Source organism: Pan paniscus, chromosome 16, assembly GCF_029289425.2.
Source record: "Pan paniscus chromosome 16, NHGRI_mPanPan1-v2.0_pri, whole genome shotgun sequence".
Taxonomy (NCBI): Eukaryota; Metazoa; Chordata; class Mammalia; order Primates; family Hominidae; genus Pan; species Pan paniscus.
Window position 1 is genome coordinate 40,955,247 of NC_073265.2, and position 20,838 is coordinate 40,976,084.

Consider the following 20,838-nt stretch of genomic DNA (forward strand, 5'->3'; position numbering starts at 1 on the left):
CTCTTTGGGTCCGTGCCATCTTTAAGACTATAACACTCACTGCAAAGGTCTGTGGCTCCATTCTTGAAGTCAGCAAGACCACAGACCCACCGGCAGGAACCAACTCTGGACACATTGGCTGTCACTGTTTCAAATGGTCTTTGACACCTGCATTGCTGTCCTGAATGCCCCTACCTAGTATCCCACCTTTTGGTGGGGACTGTGGGGGAAAGGCTGGTTTCTTCTCCCATCCTCTCCAGAGAGCTGCAAAAACAAACAAAAGCCAAAGCCTGACACACACACGAACTAAACTCAGTATGTTCTAGAGAAGCCAGTACCCATCTGTTGAGTGGGGAGAGGGAACTAAAAACACCTTTGCCCAAATAACACTTGCCAAAACATAGTGAACCAGACTGTTTCCATGAGTCATCTTTGATAACATGACTGACTCTAATTCAGCCATACCCAAACAGGCTGCGTGTCCATCAGACAATAAACTGGCGCTGGCTAAAACATTTTGTCCATTCACTTTTCTATAATGTATCTAAACATGCAGTATTTTTAAAAATAAGACATGTACTTAGGGAGTTTATTGTGGTTCTCAAAGCACATTGGCATTCATTAGCTCCTATCCATAACCAAAACAAAAGGAACATCATCAGTCCTGTTTTATGAAACAGGAAACTGGTTCACAAAGGGAACAAAAGCACAGGATACGCTCCAGCTCGTGCGGCCAAGAAATGGTAAAGTTGGGATAGGACGTAAGTTTCTTGTCTCTCAGCCCACTCCAGTGATTCTATGTGCAAGGTAGGGACTAAAGTACTCAGTCCAGAATAGTTTAACTGTGGCCACAAAGAATTCCAAGTTACTAATAACTTGAAGATGACCAATGTTTTGGCTAGAGAATGCTAAGAGAGACCTTAGGCAAAAATAAAATACTCAGAAAAAAAATGTTTTTGAGATTGTGGTCTTAATTTCAAATTTGAGCTCATGTTATGTCTTTTGGATTACTCTCAAATTTCAGAACATTTTATGTTAAATAGCATGATAACTCTACATTTTTAATGGTTCCTAGGCCACCACAGATGTTTGTTTGAACCTTTTCTTACATACATACCTGTTTTCCTTCCCTTATTTTTTTTCATTTAGGTCTCTCTTCATCCAACTAACTCCCCACAGTTCAGGTAGTGAATACAAGAAAACAGCAAAGCATGATCAAGAGAGTACCCTATTTCAAAGATGCTATAACATGAGAAAAAAAAGACAAGACACAGGGATTATATATATTAGGAACAAACAAGAAAATCAGCAAGACAGGGGCTGACAGCTACTGTTGCCCATTGATGCAGCAGTTGCTCAGCCTCAGGGCTTAGATATGTGCAGTTCTAATTCTGCAAGCTCTGACACATTAACACCTAAGGGCACTTGTTTCTTGCTTAATGGATGACCTGGAGAAGCAAGACAGGGGGAAAGAAAATGAGGGAAGATAAAAGAAAGAGAGAGAAGAAAAAAATAACAAAAAGAAGAAAGTGAAAGTATTTTTGCTATGCTGGGATGGGGTAGATATGAGGAATTTTTGTGGGAGCCTAAAGATTTATTTAATCTAACAGTTGAACAGAAATTGAGACCAAAACAATATTTAGTTATAAGTGATATATTGCTTAAAGTGTACTACTGTAATCTATACATATAATAAAGACCAATTAAATTATGGGAATAAAAATCAATTCAAATAAGTACAGGACTACCAAACACTCATAAAGTAACTTAGCAATGAAATCTATACTAGAATTCTGCAATATAATGTCAGATTATGGTATTATTTGTTCTTTTGATTTATTCCATGTTTTCACCATATCTGAATCACATTAGGTCAATGAAAATGCCAAGATTACTAGTAATTATAATTGTTTTGCTTTTAGATTATGAATACTTTTTTCAAAATTGAATTTATAATAATAAAAACCATTAAAGTGAAGAAGGAGCTGTCACCATTTAAATGTATAATTTAAAAGTCAATTTTATTTTCTCATTTGTTAAAAAAAAAGGAGACTCAAGTTTGAAAACATAGTTTATTTTCTCATTCAGGCTTTTGTAGTTTATTTTTACAAAATAGCAGACAAAATTTGGTTCTTTATATTAATAGAGAATATGTAAGACATGTCGAAATATATATATAGCACTTAAGTTATAAACACACAGCAAATTCAGCATCACTTAAACAGCAACCATATTTTCACATAATCAGGATTGCATAAGGAGATAAACATTATTTTTAGCCTAAATATATAAATAGTCTTTGATGCTTTATGTCAATTAGTATTTATAAAAGCTAGTCTAAAAACTAACACCACCTACAAAAGTGATGAGCTTTAGGCTACAACCTTGCCATCATGCCATAATAAAGACTTAAAATTATAGAAAGCCAGAGGGAACTAATCACTTCAGTGCAATTGCAGCAGGTAGAACTACCTAGTTATGATTTTAAGATGGACACTATAGGAATCCAGAAGGGATGTTTTTGAATCTTCAGTTGTTGGATTCTTTATGGTCCAAACATATCTTAATTTTGGTTAGAGTTATGCCCCCAAATCACCTAACTGTGATAGAGGGAAGTTGCATAGGGACTTTCTTCATCTCTGAAAGAAAATAAATACAGCATAAATCAGTGTTTAGAACTGTATGCAGAAAACTAAAACATCAACTTATTATACAATTTAATATCCACTTGCCAAAGAAGGAATATATCAACTTAGAATATTGTGCATGCCTAGAAAATTGTATGAAATACCAATACTTAAGGCATACCTTACTATCTCCATTTTATTCGTATCTCAGTTATTAGAATAAATAATGTCATTCATTTCTTTATATTTGCTTATATTTACATATATTTTAAATCTATACTAAATTATATTCATATTTATATTTGTTTATATTTTCTATATTCTACCTCTTTCCCAAAAGGATTTAAGGTACTAACAACAAAAGGCATATATACAATAAGATTAATAAAATAGAAATTAAAAAATCAGGACTAAGGAAAGGAGAAGGAAACCAATGTATTAATCATAAGAAATATTATAGGAGTTGAAGACAGGTATCAATTTTAGTTGCAAGCTTCCCAATAGCCAGAGCAAAAAAGGAAACACAGTAGACTGTACTTTTTTGAAATCAAATCATAAAGAAAAAAGAAACCAATTCTATAGGAGAAAGATTTTCCCTAATATCAAATTTAAAAAACAAAGAAAAAAGTTCACATGAGATCTTATGTAGGAAACACCCAGTAACAAATAACAGACAATGTCTTTGACAAGTTTTGCAACTATCAATATTTTACAAGTATTTTCTATGACACTGCTTCTCTTGAAAGTGTCAGTGAGAGAGACACTTTTATTTTGCTGCTATCCAGAAGTGCTAGCTGGACAGTGACGCTATTAAAGCAAACAAGCAAACTTTTTATAGTAAATAACAGATAAAAACACTGCAACAGATAAAGCCTTGTGCATCAGGCAGCAGCTCTGTTTAGAGTTTATATACTAAAAATGCCTTTCTAGAACTAAAATGCAGTTTTTAAAGCAGAAAAGAAAGAAATTAAGAAAGGAAGAAATTAAGAAAGAAAGAAAGAAATTAAGAAAAAAAGAAAAAAAATCAGAAAGAAAGAAAAGAAAAGAAAAGGCAAAGAAAAGAGAAAAGAAAGATTTGGCCCAGCAAGGACATCTTAATAGTGATTTACTTAGACTTTGACATTTGTACCAGGGTATTCTTACCTGCTCTCTTCTTTTAGCTTCTTGGCTGCCTGTGTTGATAACTTAATCTGCAAGTCAAGTCTCTGCAGGAAATCTCTGGCTGACACTTCCTCAGGCTGCACAGGCTGAACATCAGATTCTTGAGGACTGGGAGGAGGGAGGTCTTCCCCGGCCACCACTGGCTCCTCTTCCTGAGAAAAACTGTTATCAGCAGTTTCATTCTCTGGAGAATCAATGGAGTTAAGTCCATTAAACAACAAAGGCTTCTCTGATATAACTGGAATGTTCAAAGTTTTCTTCAGAAATATACAATCATTGGTAAACAGTTTATTGGCCCTTTTAATCTGCTCCATCTAAAATATAAAAAAGGAGACACAGAGTTACATATAACCAAGTCAAGGAGTAAGATTTATTATACAATACAGAACTACCAATATTCATAAGCAAAATGTACACAATGCTTTCTTGAGATTTGAGACTCTTCATTCAGGTTTAGTAACCTCCCCAGATATCTCTAGTTATTTCAAGAGATGTTGGAGAATTGTTTCCCAATTTTAAAAAAGGACAGACTAATTTTTCCCCATTATACTACTTCTACTACAAGGCAGCTTTTAATATCAGTGGACTTAAACATCTGAAGTTTAAAAATGTAAAATTTTTAGCACTTAATAAATTCCATTCTTGTTTTAACATTTCTATTATCTGATTTTTTTAAACTTACCATTGCTGCTGTTTTACTTATGAAGTGCTTCCCATGTCTCTAGAACTGTACTTAGTAAATACAGTTACTGTATGAACATGAGCTTGTTACTTATCTCATTGATCCTTTCTCCTCATGTGTAAAACAGGTACCATCTACCTTTCACAGGGTTGTTGCAAGGATTAAATGAGAGCTTATATACTCACTCACATCAAGGAAATATATATATATGAGAGAATATATAAAAATATATGTACATTCTATACATATATTCCCATATATATCTATATGGAAAGAGAGAGAGAAAGTAGTGATTAGAGTGTCTGGCAGTGGATGGTACTTACTGCTCTCCACTTTGCGATGAAGAAATCAAAACACAAAAGAGATGGTAGATTTGACCAAGTACATATGGCTCTTTAAATGTTTAAACTGGGATTTTTGTCTGACTCCGAAGTCCGTACAACATCTGAATTAAAGTACACAACTAATGAAATCACATTATGGGGAGCCTTTAATGCCAAATGAATTCTGAGTAAAAACAAAAAAATTGTATTTCTACTTCAAAAAGCCTGCAAAAACAACAGTCAACTAAGTGGACCCTGTTCATCCTGCTTTGTTATAAGCTGATTCCATGCAAATAGTACATGTAAAGCTTTCTTTTTTCTTCTAAAGATACTCCATTAAAGGAATGAGATTTTTAAAAAGGATGGTCTTTTGTGTTCTCGTTTCTAGTTTAAGGGGAGAAAGAGAACATAAACATGGGCAGGTGCCTTTTAGAGACAAAATTAAAATCTAAAAATCCCAAGTATCTCTGGTCTAGTTCAGGTTTGAAAGGGGTAATAACTTGGACACTTTGCCCATAGCAGGTTCAGGTATAAGCTATTTCGCCTTTAGGACCCCTAGATCTTGCCCCCAAGCAACCAGCTGCTCTATCTCTCTTAGTGCATAGGCTTCCAATGACACTAAGCCCTCCCCTGGCTCCAGAGTGAGCATATGACTCATTCCTGCCCTGGGGAGCATCACAGGCTTTTGTGATAGATCACAGACCCATGACAGAATCATTCAGACGTGCAAAGAGACTCCTGCAGGACGGTAGCCGAGGGGAGAGTTCTCTACTGCTTTCTGCTGGAAGGAGATAGGCTGGAGATGCTGGCAGTCATCCTGGCACCTTGTGGAATCTGATACTGGAGTCATCTTAGAGGTGAGCATTTGAACTTCTAGATCACAGCCTGAAGACAGAACATGCTCAGTTCCAAGATCCACTAAACTCCACTTGGAGTTTGTTTTTTGTTTAGGCCAATTTGAGTTAGGTTTTCTGTCACTTGTAGCTGAAAGAGCTCTAGCTGATACAGTGCCCTTTGAAATGCTTATCAGAAGGGGACTACGACTGCTAATAGTCATTGCTTCCTGGGAATAATGATGGAAGTCAGAAACAGATAGGACCAGGATCCAAACTGCTGAGCAGAGCTAGGAACTGCAAGAGTACACTATTAATTCTTTGAGGGCAAGAACTGGTTATTGCTATAGCCTTCCTGGTCTGACAAAGATCTCATACACACTAAGTGCTTAGGATGGATGGACAGGTGGATGGAAGGATGGATGGATGGATGAATTAACACAGGTCAGAGGAGTGGGCATGGAAGATGAAGTAATCAGAAATGGGTAGTAAGTTATCTGTCGCGCTGCTTATTCTCCTTTCAAACCCACTCTCCCCTCCCAATCCATTCCTCCACTCTTCTTGGGCTTATTCTAAACCCTAGGAGGCTGACTTTTTAAGAACTGCATTACCCAGGTCCCCTTGTCCTTGGAATTCCAGTTGGTTTTCAAACAGCAGCAGAACGACCTTACCATAACCAGTGGCTGCATTCCTCTCTGGTGAGAGTTCCTATCAGGAGTCCCAGATCCAAGGCTCCAGATCTTGCCAGTGTTCCCTTGGCCCTTCAGGCCTAGGGGTAATGTCTCCCTGCTATTCCTAGTCTCTGGGTGCTTCACCTTCCCTTGTTGGTTCCCTCAACCATGCCCACATTCAGTAAATGTCCCTTTATTAAACTCTCTTCGGCCACATCCTCTGAGAGTGTTATCTGTATTCTGCTGCAATGCTGACAGATACACCTATCATACAGAGCACAATGGGCCATCAAGGCCAGCCAAGGGGCCTACAGAGGACTAGACAAGGTGACAGACTCAGAGGCTGTGTGCAGTCAGGGAGTCCACAGGCAGTGAAGGGCAAGGCTCCCCCTGGCTTCTGTACATACTGCTGCACAAGTGACTCACTATAACTGGTCCACAAGCTTCCTAAAGTCAGGGGCTCCACTGTCTTCATCTCAATGTCATTAGTAAGCATTTAAGATGTATGTGGACCTTTATGGTCTAGACTATAAGATGACACACGAGATGCCAGAGTCAAGAACACCAGGGATATTCAGACACAGTTAGCAACAAGGTGGGAATAAATCTAAGGACAGGGGCAGATTTGAGACTTGAGTTTAATACAGCATAGTACTCAGAAGCATGGGTTCAGGGGCCATACTTTCTGAGTTCACATCCTGGCTTTCCCACTTTCTAACCATTCCCTGTCGGTTTACTTATCAGTAAGGTAAGGATAGTAACAGTTCCTTCCTCTCCATATATCATAATGAATTAATTCATGTAAAGTATTTAGAACAACATATGGGCTGGGCGCAGTGGCTCATGCCTGTAATCCCAGCACTTTGGGAGGCCAAGGTCAGGAGTTTGAGACCAGCCTGACCAACATAGCAAAACCTCATTTCTACTAAAAAAAGAAATACAAAAATTAGCCAGGCATGGTGGCGCATGTCTGTAATTCCAGCTACTCGGGAGCCTGAGGCATGAGAATCACTTGAACATGGGAGGCAGAGGTTGCACTGAGCCGAGATCACACCATTGTACTCCAGGAGTACACACACACACACACACACATATGGCACACAAGAAGTACTCAAAGGTGTCAGCAATTATTATCATTAAATTTAATTAAAAGTAAGAAAGCAACAGGTAAGGGCAGATTCTAATGTAAAATCAGCAAATGAGAAGGAAGAAGGTAGAAATTTTCTCCCATAAAATATTGTTTCTCAGCCGGGCACGGTGGCTCACTCCTGTAATCCCAGCACTTTGGGAGGCCGAGGCAGCACTTTGGGAACCTGAGGTCAGGAGTTCAAGACCAGCCTAGCCAACATGGTGAAACCCCATCTTTACTAAAAATACAAAAATTAGCCAGGCATGATGGCAGGCGCCTGTAATCACAGCTACTAGGGAGGCTGAGGCAGAAGAATCGCTTGAACCTGGGAGGCGGAGGTTGCAGTAAGCCGAGATTGTGCCATTGTGCTCCAACCTGGGTGACAGAGCGAGACTCCGTCTCAAAAAAAAAAAATTGTTTCTCCCCCAAAGTAAGAATATATAGGGAAAATCTCACATGGATAAGCCCAGATGAATACCATAATATATCATCACTGCTTTGAGATGTCACAAAAGGCTTTGAATAGGTTTTTCAAAAGGTAATGAAAATCTTAACCTGTTCTTTACAAGCTATGGCTTAGGCCAAATGCATAGGCTCTAAACTCTGTTACCCATGATGAAATATGAAATCAGACATGCAAAGAGCCAGGAATAAAAGCATTCCATCTAGAAAAAGGAGTAGCAAATGCCCCGGGGCAGGAAAAAAATCACGTGGCTAAAGTGTAGGGAGTAATAAGCAAAATTCCAACCAGGCAGGGCCTTGGGTGCCAAGTTAAGGAATTTGGAATTTATTTTAAATGTGATGAGAAGCCACTGGAGAGTGAAGGCAGGGAGTGACATGATCTGATCACAGTTAAAGATTGCTTCAGCAGCTGGGTGCAGAAAATGGATTAGCAAGAAAGAGGCACCTGCCATAGCACAGACAACAAACTGAAAAATCCAAAATGGTGAAACGATGTTTTCTTTTGCTTTGGTATGTTTTTTATTTATTTATTTTTATTGTTTTTGAGATGCAGTCTCACTCTGTCACCCAGACTGGAGTGCAGTGGCACGATCTCGGCTCACTGCAACCTCTTCCTCCCGGGTTTAAGCTATTCTCCTGCCTCAGCCTCCCAAGTAGCTGGGATTACAGGTGCATGCCACCATGCCTGGCTAATTTTTTGTATTTTTAGTAGAGACGGGCTTTCGCCATGTTAGCCAGGATGGTCTTGATCTCCTGACCTTGTGATCCACCTGCCTCGGTCTCCCAAAGTATTGGGATTACAGGCGTGAGCCACCGCACCTGGCCTCCTTTGGTATGTTTTATACTTCTGTCTGAACGTAGCTGGGTCTACTGTTCTGGCAATTTCACTTCACATAAAGCTAAGAAAAGTCATGATCCAATCCAAGGAAGAGCTGGAAAACTCTATAGCTTTCCCACCTACCCTCTGTTCAACATTTCCTAAGATCCAATTAATGCTGAGACTAGAAAATGTGTCCTTTCAAACTGATGCAGGACTATCCTCTGTTTCTTAGGGACGGATGAATGGGAGTGGGGAGGTACACTGATCAAATGCTTTCATTTCAAAAGTCTCCCTTAACCTAGATTGAATAGTGTAACTCAATGAAATATAAATTTACTGTCTGGTCACTAAGAAACAGTTTATAGAATAAGGAAAGTAACAGCCAAAGGGTGGTCACAAGTTCAATTATGGTGAAATTAGGTAGAACAACTGCCATCAATAACTTAAAAACAACGTACTGAAAATGACTCCCCAGCCAGGCATGGTGGCTCATGCCTGTAGTCCCAAAACTTTGGGAGGCCAAGGCAGATGGATTGCTTGAGCCCAAGAGTTTGAGACCAGCCTAGGTAACATGATGAAACTCCATCTCTACCAAAAAGTATCCCCCAAAACATTTAGCTGGGTGTGGTGGTGCACCCCCATAGTTCCAGCTACTCGGGAGGATGAGGCCGGAGAATCGCTTGAGCCTGAGAGGTCAAGGCTGTAGTTAGCCAAGATCTCGCCACTGCGCTCCAGGTCAGGTGACAGAGCAAGACCCTGTCTCAAAAAAAATTTTTTTTAAATAAAATAAAATACAATGATTCCCCTGTGAAGGGAATTCACAAAGCATCCCTCCAGAAGATACCTTAAGAGCAGGCTGCTGAGTAAGGTCAAGAACTCTTCCCATCTTGGGCCAGCATCATCAGTCCACCTACCTAATAGTGAATGCAATTCTCAAAACTTCTTTTTCTTCCTCTCCATTCCTTAAAAGATATAAGCTCATCCAAAAATGTCTCAGGATACATAATAACATGTACATAGCACTGTGTGGCTTGCAGAATGTTCTCATATACGCACACAGCTCTCATTTGATTATTAGTTTACAGAAAACAGACTTCAATATTAAATGATTCTCCCAAGATTCACCGCCACATCTGTCTCCTGTTACATTCTAGACGTTGATGGCAATGAGACCAGACCCCTCCATTGCTATGTGTTCATGAGAAAAAGGCTTTTTTTCTTCCCCACACTGTCAGAAAAGTACATGAGATTCTATTTATGGCAAATGTCCACAAAAGGCAAATCTATAGATTAGAAAGCATATTGGTGGTAGTCTGAGACTGAAGAAGGAAACAAAGAGTGAGAGGAATGGATGGGCATGGGGATCTTTTCAGGGTGATGAAACTGTTCTACCACTGAATTCCAATAATGGCCTCACAACTTTGTAAATTTACTTAAAGTCATCGAATCGTACACTTAAGATGGGTGAATTTTGTGGTGTACAACCTCAATAAAGGTGTTTAAAAAAATAATGAGAATCTACAAACACCCCGAATGACTAAAGGCTACTTTGCCATACCTCTCACTTTTGGTGGCTCTATTTATAGTTATCTTCTCTTTAACTAGCAAGGGTCAGCAATCTCCACCAGCAGCAGGGGTTAAAGTTATGAACACTAAAGATTTACATGCACCTGAGTTTCTAAATCACAATGTTTATTCTCCTAAAAATGACAATCATTTCACCTTTTCTCAGCAAGGTAACTTTCGTTAGGGGAAACGTTAAGCAACAACTTGGCTTAGCAGCTAATTGGCAGAGGAAGAGAAAATCCTGGGAATAAAACTGGCTAGGAAGTAACTGAGGGTACTGCGGGGTGAGGTGGCCTCTGGAGAGGGAAAAAGACAGGCAAGCTGCCTGGAGGAAGCAAAGAGAAAAAAGAAAAAGTTTGTGCAAATCATAGGTCCACTTGGCTGCCTCCTTTCCACTTTCAGTTTCTATATGGCTCTCTGGAGGTTTCTCCAGGGTTTCTGCACAAAAATTCATGGTGGCAGCCTAGAGCTGGTCAATTTCCTCCAGAGGCTTGACTCTAACTGAGAGGAGCCAGGATCACTGAAAAAGCAATAGCTAAATCTAGAATACAGGGTTGGGGAAGGAATCTTAATGTCTCAGTGGAGATAAACACACCCAGGGGAATGCCAGTCCAAGCAAGTTTACGTCTGAGGTTTGAACTATATTTAACAGTTACTCAACCCACCCCAAATAGTTTCAGTTTCCCAGACCCACTTCCTCAAATGCCTCTTCCTCTGGTAGAGCTGCTCAAGCCTAAACTGATATGTCATTCCATGTAAAGACCCACTGCTGGTGGAGGGGAGGAGATGAACACTGAGCACCAGCAAGGGCAGCAGTCTTTTACAGATTTGAGAATGAGCCTCAAACCAAATCTTGCAGTTCAAGTCTTCAGCAGGCCGCACCTCTTCACTCAGCCCCTGCCCTGGATCCTGACTTCCAGGGTCTGCTCAGCTCCATGGCTGGCTATTTCATACCAGTCAAGCTCTCTTGTGGCTGAAGTCCACATGTATGTGGAGAACTCACAACATGCCAGGCTCCAGGCTAGCCACAGAAGATACAAACATCAATGAAACAAATTCTCTGGCTTCTCAAGTAGCTAGAAACTACTAGAAAGCAGTAGCTGACAAACTCACCATGAATAAAAAGAGAACAACATGTATTATCTTCTAGCCCCAGCATCTAGCCCAAGGCCTCAAACCAACCAGGCTCAATAGAAGTTGGTTAAGAAAATAATGAATGCCAGTTTTTAATGGCTATTAATGACTAAAAAGGTGATGGTAGGAAAGAGTCATAATGATCTTTCCTAAGTCACTAGCAGAAGAACTTGGGTCCATCAGGTGTCAGGCCTAGCCAGCTTCTTGAAACTCCAGATTCTTCTTTCCCATCCCCAGGATGCCCAGGCCCATCTCTAGGGGAGAGATATTCAAACTAAACAGTAAATAAACAAGCAGAACATTTACAGCATATCAGCAAATCATCCAGACCCCAGCCACATCTCACCACCTCCTTCCTTCTCTACTGCTTTGGTCCCAGCTGCTATCCTCTCCCACCTGCATTATTGCAAAAGCCACCATCTTATCTGGTTTCCTTGCTTGGTACTAGCTTCCCTACAAACTATTTTTAAAGCAGCAGCCAGAGTGATCCTTTTAATACACAAGTCAGATTATGTCACTCTTCGGCTCAAACCCCTTAAATGCATCCCAACTCAGAGAAAAAGACAAAGCCCTTACAATGGTCTTCAAGGTCCAAAGTGATCTAGTCAAACTATACCCCCCTGCATTCTAAGCACCAGCCACGGTACTCCTGGACGGTGCCAATTATGTTCTCACCTCAAGGCCTTTGCACCACTGGTTATTCCTTCTGCCTGGAATGTTCTTCACCAGATATCTGCACAGCTCCCTCCCTTACCTCCTTCTCAGCAAGGCCTTCCCTGGCCACACCATTTTAAATTCCAGCCATCTCCACGAGCCCTCCCCAACTCCCTCTCCTGCTTGGTTTTTTTTTTTTCATTATGCTTATCAATATCTGACATAAGATACATTTTATTTTTCTACTTACTGTCTCCACTAACTAAAATATAAGCTCTATGAGGACATGGATTTTTATTTACTCACTATTGTATCACCAGAAAGGTAGCTCTGAGGGAAAGAAAAAAAATTGGATGAATGATAAATACTGTTAGGAAAACATGGCAGGGAAGTTGGGGAGGAGCGCTGGGGGACTGGGGAGAAAGGCTACAATTTGACATAGAGTGTGCAGAAAAGGCCTTAAGAATGAGATATTTAAGCAAAGACTTGAAGGCAATGAGGGAACAAATCACTCAGCCAGAATCAGCTCCATCATTCGCCCAGGGCCAGTAAAAAAATATGAAAATGTGAGGCCCTTGTTCACAAACTATTAAAAATTTCAAGAGATGACAGTAAAGCATTAAACCAAGTGTGAGGCCCTTCTAAGCATGGGGTCTTGTGTGACTGCGCAGGTCACATGCCCATGAAGCTAGCCCTGTATTCAGCTATTAGAGAAAGACAGATGGAACAGCAAGTGCAAGAACCCCAAGGAAGAACAGTGCTTTGGGAACAAGCAAAGCAGCCAAGCTTGTTAAAAATGGAGACTCTGGCCAGATGCGGTGGCTCACGCTTGTAATCCCAACACTTTGGGAGGCCAAGGTGGGCAGATCATGAGGTCAGGAGTTGAACACCAGCCCGGCCAACATAGTGAAACCCTATCTCTACTAAAAATACAAAAACTAGCCGGGCATGGTGGCGTGTGCTTAAAGTCCCAGCTACTCGAGAGGCTGAGGCAGGAGAATAGCTTGAACCCGGGAGGCGGAGGTTGCAGTAAGCCAAGATCACGCCACTGCACTCCAGCCAGGGTGACAAAGTGAGCCTCTGTCTCAAAAACAAAAACAAACAAACAAACAAAACAGAGACTCCTAGACTCCTTTTCTGGGTATTCCAATCCCATAGATCCAATGTCAGCTAGGATCCTTTATTTTTAGTTTGCCCCAGAGTATTCCTGTCCTGCCCAGGCCAATTTGAGGAACATGGATCTATTCTCACATCCTGAGATATGCCCTGCTGCCAGCCCTTCAGCACCACTTCAGAAAATGGCTCCCAGCTTGTTACCCTTGTAATCCAGGGCTGGCAACCAGGTCTCCATCTTCACCCCCTTGTTGGAGTCTCTGTTCTGGGAACTTCCTTGTACCTAGACTACGACTGGCTCTTAATCAGTCTTCCACCAAAGGACTGAAGTCCTGCCTGACACCCAGCTAGGTGGCTGAGGAGCTGCCATGGAGAGACAGGCTTTCCTGAGAGTTTCTGCTCATCTGTGCAAGATTGACAGACATGGTATGTTAAGGTCAACTGTTTGCTGAACTGACTTAATTTCTAGGTGCACTGCCTTGAGTCTCTAAGCCCCCAATATCTCATTTTCGACCTTTTAAAACAATCATTTAAATATGTTGTAGATGGTCTTGCCAGTCAACAACAGAAACCTAATTTGCTCAACTTCTTTCTGTTCAGTCAGAAGAAAAATATTTTTCTGCCTTTTTAGCTTCCACCTTAAAATCTGACAATGAGTAAACCTAATAAATATCTGCGGATATTAGACCAGTGCAGTGGCTCACACCTGTAGGCCCAGCACTTTGGGAGGCTGAGGTGGGTGGATTGCTTGAGCCCAGGAGTTTGAGACCAGCCTGGGCAACATAATGAGACCCCATTTCTACAAAAAATACAAAAATTAGCTGGGCATGTGGCTTGAGCCTGTAGTCCCAACTCCTCAGGAGACCGAGGTGGGAAGATCACTTGAGCGGCGGCAGCTGAGGCTGCAGTGAGCCATGTTAGTGCCACTGCACTCCAGCCTGGGTAACAGAGTGAGACCCTGTCTCAAAAAAAAAAAAAAAAAATCTGAAGATATTAAAACAAGAATATCACTTCACTGTTATGGTAAGTATTATCACTTTCACTGATTCTATATTACCAGTGGAGGAGTCTCTAAAAATTTTATCAACTATAAGCCAGGGCCCAAAGTAATGAGAAATACATGTAATAAACCAGTGGTCCTCAACCAGGGGTAAATTTGCCTTCTAGAGAACATCTGGCAATGCCTGAATAGGGGTGGGAGAGTGCTACTGGCATCTAGTGGGTAGAGGCCAGAGATGCTGCTAAATATTCTACACTGCACAGGACAACCCCGTACAACAAAGAGTTATCTGGTCTATAACATCAACAGTGCTGAGGTTGGGAAACCCTGTAATGAACTATGTGTCACTATCAGTTATAGTTCCTGATTCATTATACTTGTGTTTAATATCTTAAAATCAAAAGTCTTTATAAAAGCAACGAAAAATCTGATCTACACTTTAATTTTAAAAAGGGGTAATGAGGTTATGAGTAATAGGATCTATATTAGACATAACAGCGATTAGAAAGCATTTGATCAAAGGTGGAAAACTGCAGTAAACAGATGTATAAGAGTTATCTATAATCAACTCAAGTGAAACCACAGACGGCTGTGGGTCACAGAGAGATTGCACGGGAAGACAGCATGGGAAATAACACTCTTCTGCACGTCATAGATTTTTAGGTGCTGTCACTAGCCTAGTAAGGCAAGATGCCTGAAAACCAGATAGAAAAGACTGTCCTCCTTCAGTAGCCAGAATGCTGAGAGAGCTCCTGATAAGACTAAGATAAAAATAAGGATGGATATCAAAAGTAATATCTAGAGGAAAGCAAATGCTTTATCACTGTTAATTCAAGCTGGTCTCAATGAATGATCATACTTGGAAAATATCCTTACCTCTCATCCATCTTCTCATCTGTAAAAAGATTAATTACACCTACCTCCTAGGCTTATTGTGAAAGTTAAATAAGATGAAGATGAAACAAGACAAATGCAATGCCTGCCACACAGGAGGCATTCAGCAGAGGGTAGCTACTGGTATTTCCCAACTTCGCTTTCCTCTGCCTCTGACTCAAACCAGGCCCCATTAAGGCACATAGAGAATTGTAGCTCTATGTTCACATGTATAGAACTCCCAAGAGGGCAGAATGGGGCTCTCCATGGCATGATAAAGTCAATACATGACTGCACAGCAAGGTCCCTTTCAAAATATTTCAAAGATGGAAGGACCTGATAGGTAAACATATACCGGCTTAAATATGCAAAATACATTCTCCTTCATACTGATTCTCCTTCATTCGGTAAAGGGCCAGAAAGAGTTTCACTTTAAGAGAAAGATATAGATAAGATCCTCTTTCTTCCCATTGCTGTCTAAGGTGCTTCAGGAAAGAACACTGAAAACTGATACAGAGCCCAAATGTAAAAAGGCCATCACATAGCTCACAGTTAATTATAAGTAATTTTAATGAAACAATTTGTTCCCTCAGGTTTCCATGTTCTTCCCAGAGGTGTAATGCTATACACCCAAGACACGCACACTTATAAATCTGTAATAAACGCAGCCCTCCAGCTCACCTACACCACAGTTCTTGGCTGCTGCTTAGCGACAGGTGTCACATTCGCGGTTGCCAGTGAGCCCAGAGGGTGTAATTTCACTTCTACATAAAGAAGCATAATCGATAGAACCAGAACCACCCAGTAGGAACAACTGCACCATTCCTGACTCATCACGGAGCTTGTTTTCACAGACAACAAAATTCACCTCAGTTGGGCTTTGCGTAAATATAGAGTAGTGTGATGGGGCCTGCAAATTGGGTGAAGGTGGTTCACGGGGATGCCAAAGCCCTAGTCCTCTTCGGCCTCCCTCACGCGACAGATCTAGTCTGAGCCTGGGCGGGGCACCGGGAACTCGATGCAGCTACCTAGGGAGGGAGCCCTGGCGGTCCGCCCCTCCCGCTGCAGGACCAGCTTTGGCGACCACTGCGGTGGCCAGCAGCGCGCGCTGAGCGAGCCCTGGGAGCCGAGCCGCCCGGGGACGCACGGCCGTCCCTGCGACTCCCCATCCCCCAAACCCCCACCCGCAGTCCCACCCCCACCCCCACCGCACCCCGAGCCGCACCGCCTCCTGCGCGGGAGCTGCCAGCCCGGGCCGCGGCGGCGCGCCCTGCTCACCGTGACACCGTACTTGAGCGCGATGCCCTGCAGCGTGTCGCCCGCGCGGACCCGGTGCTCCACATGGCGCTCGATGACGCCGGCGCCCAGCGGCGCCCGCACGCTGGCGGTGCTGCCGTACGAGCGGGTCTTGGTGCGGGCCAGGCTCAGCGACAGCTCGGCCTCCTCGGACTCGGAGCCGGAGCGCGAGCGCGGCGGCGGCGAGGGGGCCGAGGGCCGCGGCGCGCGGGGGCCGCCTTCCCGCAGGGACAGTGCGGGCGAGGAATCCGCCATGGGTCCTGCCGAGGCCGCCGGGTCGGGGAGCTTGCCAAGGGGGCGGCGCCTCCTCCTCCTCCGCCGCCGCCGCCGCCGCCTCTTCCTCCTCACAGGGGCTGCAGCAGGCCGTTCCGCGGGGGCGGCGGACGGGAAGCCGAGGTGGGGAGCCGCAGGCCGGGCATGGCGGGCGCCTCCTCCTCTGCGTCCTGCCTGCCCCGGGCGCCCGCGGCACACGCACCTGCAAGGTTAAGAGCGAAAGCAGCTCCCGCCGCGGCCTGCCGGTACCGGGAAGACCCTGCAGAGCGAGGGAGCCGGGGAGCGTTGAAGCTCGCGGCCGTTGGGGCTAAGAGAGGGCTATCTGCAGGCGTCCTAGGCCCCAGGTGGACCCCTGCTCCATTGGCGATAGAGCCCCGACAGAACCCTGCCCTGGCCACGGCGAAAAAAATAAAAGCGTTGCTCTGCCTCCTTTATTGATTCCCCAGCAGGAGCCAGCTTGCACAGACCTTCCAGCTCTGCCAATGCCAAGGGTACTTCCCTCCCCCCACCCCAGTGACCTCAAAGTCCACGTCACAGTAAAACTTAAGATCATCAAACACACACAGACAGCTTCTCCAGGTCCATCTCAACAGCCTCAGAGTCCAGTCCTTTCAACATTGCACTAGGAGGGATAGTGCTTCTAAGGCCTAATGGGTGGCCTCAAAATAACCCCCCTAGTTGTTCGGGTTTCACACTTTGTACACTAGTGCCAATTTAAGTCCTGTCTGCCTCGAAAGGCTGGCCACATACAATTCATTATCCAGGCTCAGTAGTTGGAATTTACTGTCTGCATTCATCTTCTCTTCGTCAGTTTATTCTTTGACACCCTGAAATCGCATCTCCCTGCCCCGTATTGCTATTAATATTATAACCACCAAAGACCTCCTATCTGTACTCTTCATTTGAACACCGTCTACTCTTGAACACCCTTTCAACACACTGTATTATACACAGAGTGGGTACACATTTACTAGCATCTAGTGCCTGGTTTCTGTTTTATTTTGGACAGCTTTCCAAGAAGAGGTACCTTGTAGGAAGGTCCGGAGCCTGGGGGTTTGATTCGTTGGCTGAAGTTTTGGTATGTTGCTGTGCTGGACAGAGGCAAAGCTAATATTGCTCAGGAGAGAAAGGATGGGAGAGGAGCAAGCTTCCACAACACCATCCCACTCAAAACTCCTACAATGGCTCTCTGGGGACAACAGCATTACTAAAAACCTACATTGGCATTCAAGCTATTACTTCTATTTTTATTATTGATGGTCTGACCATACCGCATCTATAACTCATTCTGTATACTCTACATATTCCTGCCAAACAGAGCCTCTGAAACTGGCCTCCTTGTTCCTACTTTCATACCTTGCATGTTATTCCCTCCAATGGTAACACTCTTCCAGTACCCTCTATTACATTGTTTAAATCTTTAAGGTCTGTCTCAAATGATACATCCTCCATGAGATTTTTCCTAATTCTTCCCAATGGTCCCTTTTTCCCACCTGCCCAACTGTTACTGTTTCTTCTTTGAACTCCAAGAGGTTTGTATTAATACCTCTGGTTTAGTATTTAACTCTCTGTGTTTTGTGTTTGTACTTGCATGTACATGCATGAGCTTGTCTTATCTCCTCCAACAAATACATGCTCCTGGGAGGCATAACTGGGTCTTACTCATCTTTTTAGCTCCAGCAGTGCCTAGCTCAGTGGAATTAAAAAAAAAATACATAATTACAAGTGGTTGAATTGAGGTGTAGTAAAAAGATCCTGAATGCTAATTTAGATTGTTCAGCATAAGTCTGCCATGCATAAACTTTTGGGTGGTATCCAGTGTGTCCACTTCAGGACCCAAGAGAGAGGCAGAATCTGAGTCTCAGTATACAGACAAGATCTAGTAATGTTTCAAGAAAGAAGTATCTTCCTTCAAAGAGTTTACAATCTAGGAATGAGACAGCATATAATGTTTTCCACTAAGAAAAAGTTTACTGCATGACTGGAAGTTTTAATCTGAAGATTAAAGAACTGAGCCAGGCACAGTGGCCCATTCCAGCACTTTGGGAGTCTAAGGAAGGAGGATAGCTTGAGCCCAGGAGTTCAAGACCAGCCTGGGCAACGTAGTGAGACCCATCTCTACAAAAAATACAAAACTTAATCGAGCATGTGGCATACTCCTGTAGTCCCAGCTACTTGGGAAACTGAGGTGGGAGGATTGCTTAAGCCCAGTAGGTGATCTCTGCAGTAAGCAGAGATCATGCCACTGCACTCCAGCCTCAGCAACACAGTGAGACCCTGGGGATTTTTGTTTTGGTTTGGCTTTGGGGTTTTCTTTGTTTGTTTGTTTGTTTGTTTTGAGATAGAGTCTTGCTCTGTTGCCTAGGTTGGAGTGCAGTGGTGTGATCTCAGTTCACTGCAAGCTCCGCCTCCCAGGTTCAAGCAGTTCTCCTGCCTCAGCCTCCTGAGTAGCTGGGACTACACGCATGTGCCACTATGCCCGCCTAATTTTTTGTATTTTTAGTAGAGGTGGGGTTTCATCATGTTGGCCAGGCTTCTCTCAAACTTCTGACCTCAAGTGATCCATCAGCCTCAGCCTTCCAAAGTGCTGGGATTACAGGCCTGAGCCACCACACCTGGCCAGGCCTGTTTTTTTTTTGTTTTTTTGTTTTAAAAAAAAGAACTGAGTTACATGAGGTGTTATTAGATGTTCATTGTTTTCCTTCTTAAACCAGAACTTCAAAATTGTTTTAATATGTATCTACCTACAACATAGAAGTTCATCACAATTAAAGATGAAACATTAAAAGCATTTCCTTTGAAGGGAATGGTAAGAAAAGGAAGCCTATTACTGCCTCTATTTAACATTGTTTTGAAGGTCTTTGCCAAGGCAATTTTAAAAAGAAGAAAAGGAAATGAAGATTGAAAAGAAATCAACTGTTATTTACAGATAGTAGGCAATACTAAAATGTTTATAGGCAACACAGATAATGAATACATTGGAACTGTTCAAACAATTGAGAGTTCACCAAAGTTAAAAGATACAAGATCAATATACAAACATCAATTGCATCACTCAATCATATAAGTGTGAAAAAGATGACATTCCAGATACCACCAAAAATACCTAGGAATAAATTTAACAAGAGAAAATTGTTCCTGGTGGAGTAGGAGCAGAAAAAAAATTTATGGTAATAAATAAAAAGATAAAAAATAAAAGAAAGAAAGAAAAGTGTGTCTTGTATGGAAAATATAAAACTTTTTTGAAGTACATAAAAGAAATATAAATAAAAGCAGAGATATACCATGTTTGTGAATGGGAAATCCAAAATAATGGAAATATTTTCTTTACAAACTAATGTTAAATTCATTAAAATTCCAAACAAAATCTCTATAGCATTCTTCAAAGGATAGGACAGAGTTATGCTGACATTCATATGAAAGATAAAGCACTAACAAGGGCCAAGGCATTCCTGAAGAAGAATTAGGAAGGAGGCTTACCCTTATAGCCATGAAGACTTAAAACTATGAGAACTAAAGCAATGTGGGACTGGTACTGAGGCAGGAAAACATAACAAAGGGACAACGAAGTAAGCCAGCAAACAGATTCACATATATTGGAGAACTTAATCTATAGCAGACATAAAGTTACATATTCAATAAATGTTGCTGGAACAATTCGTTTTCTGTGTGAGAAAAGATGAAATTAGATCCCTGTCTTATACTACACATCAAAATCAATTATAGATTGATTAAAGACAGAATTGGGAAAAGCAAACTTTAATGGTTTTGCAACAATATTTTTATAACCTTGGGATAGCAAAGGGTTTTTTAAACAAGATACCAAAATCATATAATTCACACCTCACATAATTCATCCATTTAAAGTGTATAATTCAATGCTTTTCTGCATATTTTATTACATTACTAATTTCTTGAATTGTGACAAATGTACATAACATAAAATTCACCATTTTAACTATTTTTAAGCTTACAATTCAGTAACATTAAATATATTCACAGCCCGGGTGGTGGTTCTCTCCTGTTATTCCAGCACTTTGGAAGGCCAAGGCAAGTGAATCGCTTAAGGCCAGGAGTTTAAGACCAGCCTGGCCAACATGGCGAAACCCCATTTCTACTAAAACTACAAAAATTAGCCTGGTTTGGCTAATTTCTACTAAAACTACAAGAATCGCTTGAACCTGGGAGGCAGAGGTTACAGTGACCCGAGATCGCAACACTGCACTCCAGCCTGGGCAACAG

At 42.1% G+C, this 20,838-nt stretch overlaps 1 protein-coding gene across 3 annotated transcripts in view; it reads right to left on the reverse strand.

Moving 5' to 3' along the window:
- Positions 1-2,037: 2,037 nt before the first annotated feature.
- Positions 2,038-20,838, reverse strand: part of LYSMD2 (LysM domain containing 2) — a 28,499-nt gene continuing 9,698 nt past the window's right edge. Inside the window, exons 1-3 of one of the 3 annotated variants that reach the window (XM_014341520.4) lie at positions 16,306-16,641; positions 3,750-4,081; positions 2,038-2,618 (exon numbers count right to left, since the gene is read on the reverse strand). In XM_014341520.4, coding sequence (XP_014197006.2) covers positions 2,576-2,618; positions 3,750-4,081; positions 16,306-16,578 — 648 coding nt within the window. In that variant the 5' untranslated portion in view covers positions 16,579-16,641 and the 3' untranslated portion in view covers positions 2,038-2,575. Of the gene's footprint in view, positions 2,619-3,749; positions 4,082-15,895; positions 16,033-16,305; positions 16,642-20,838 lie in introns of those variants that run through there. The other 2 variants (XM_034938757.4, XM_008953168.5) reach the window with 2 other exon arrangements.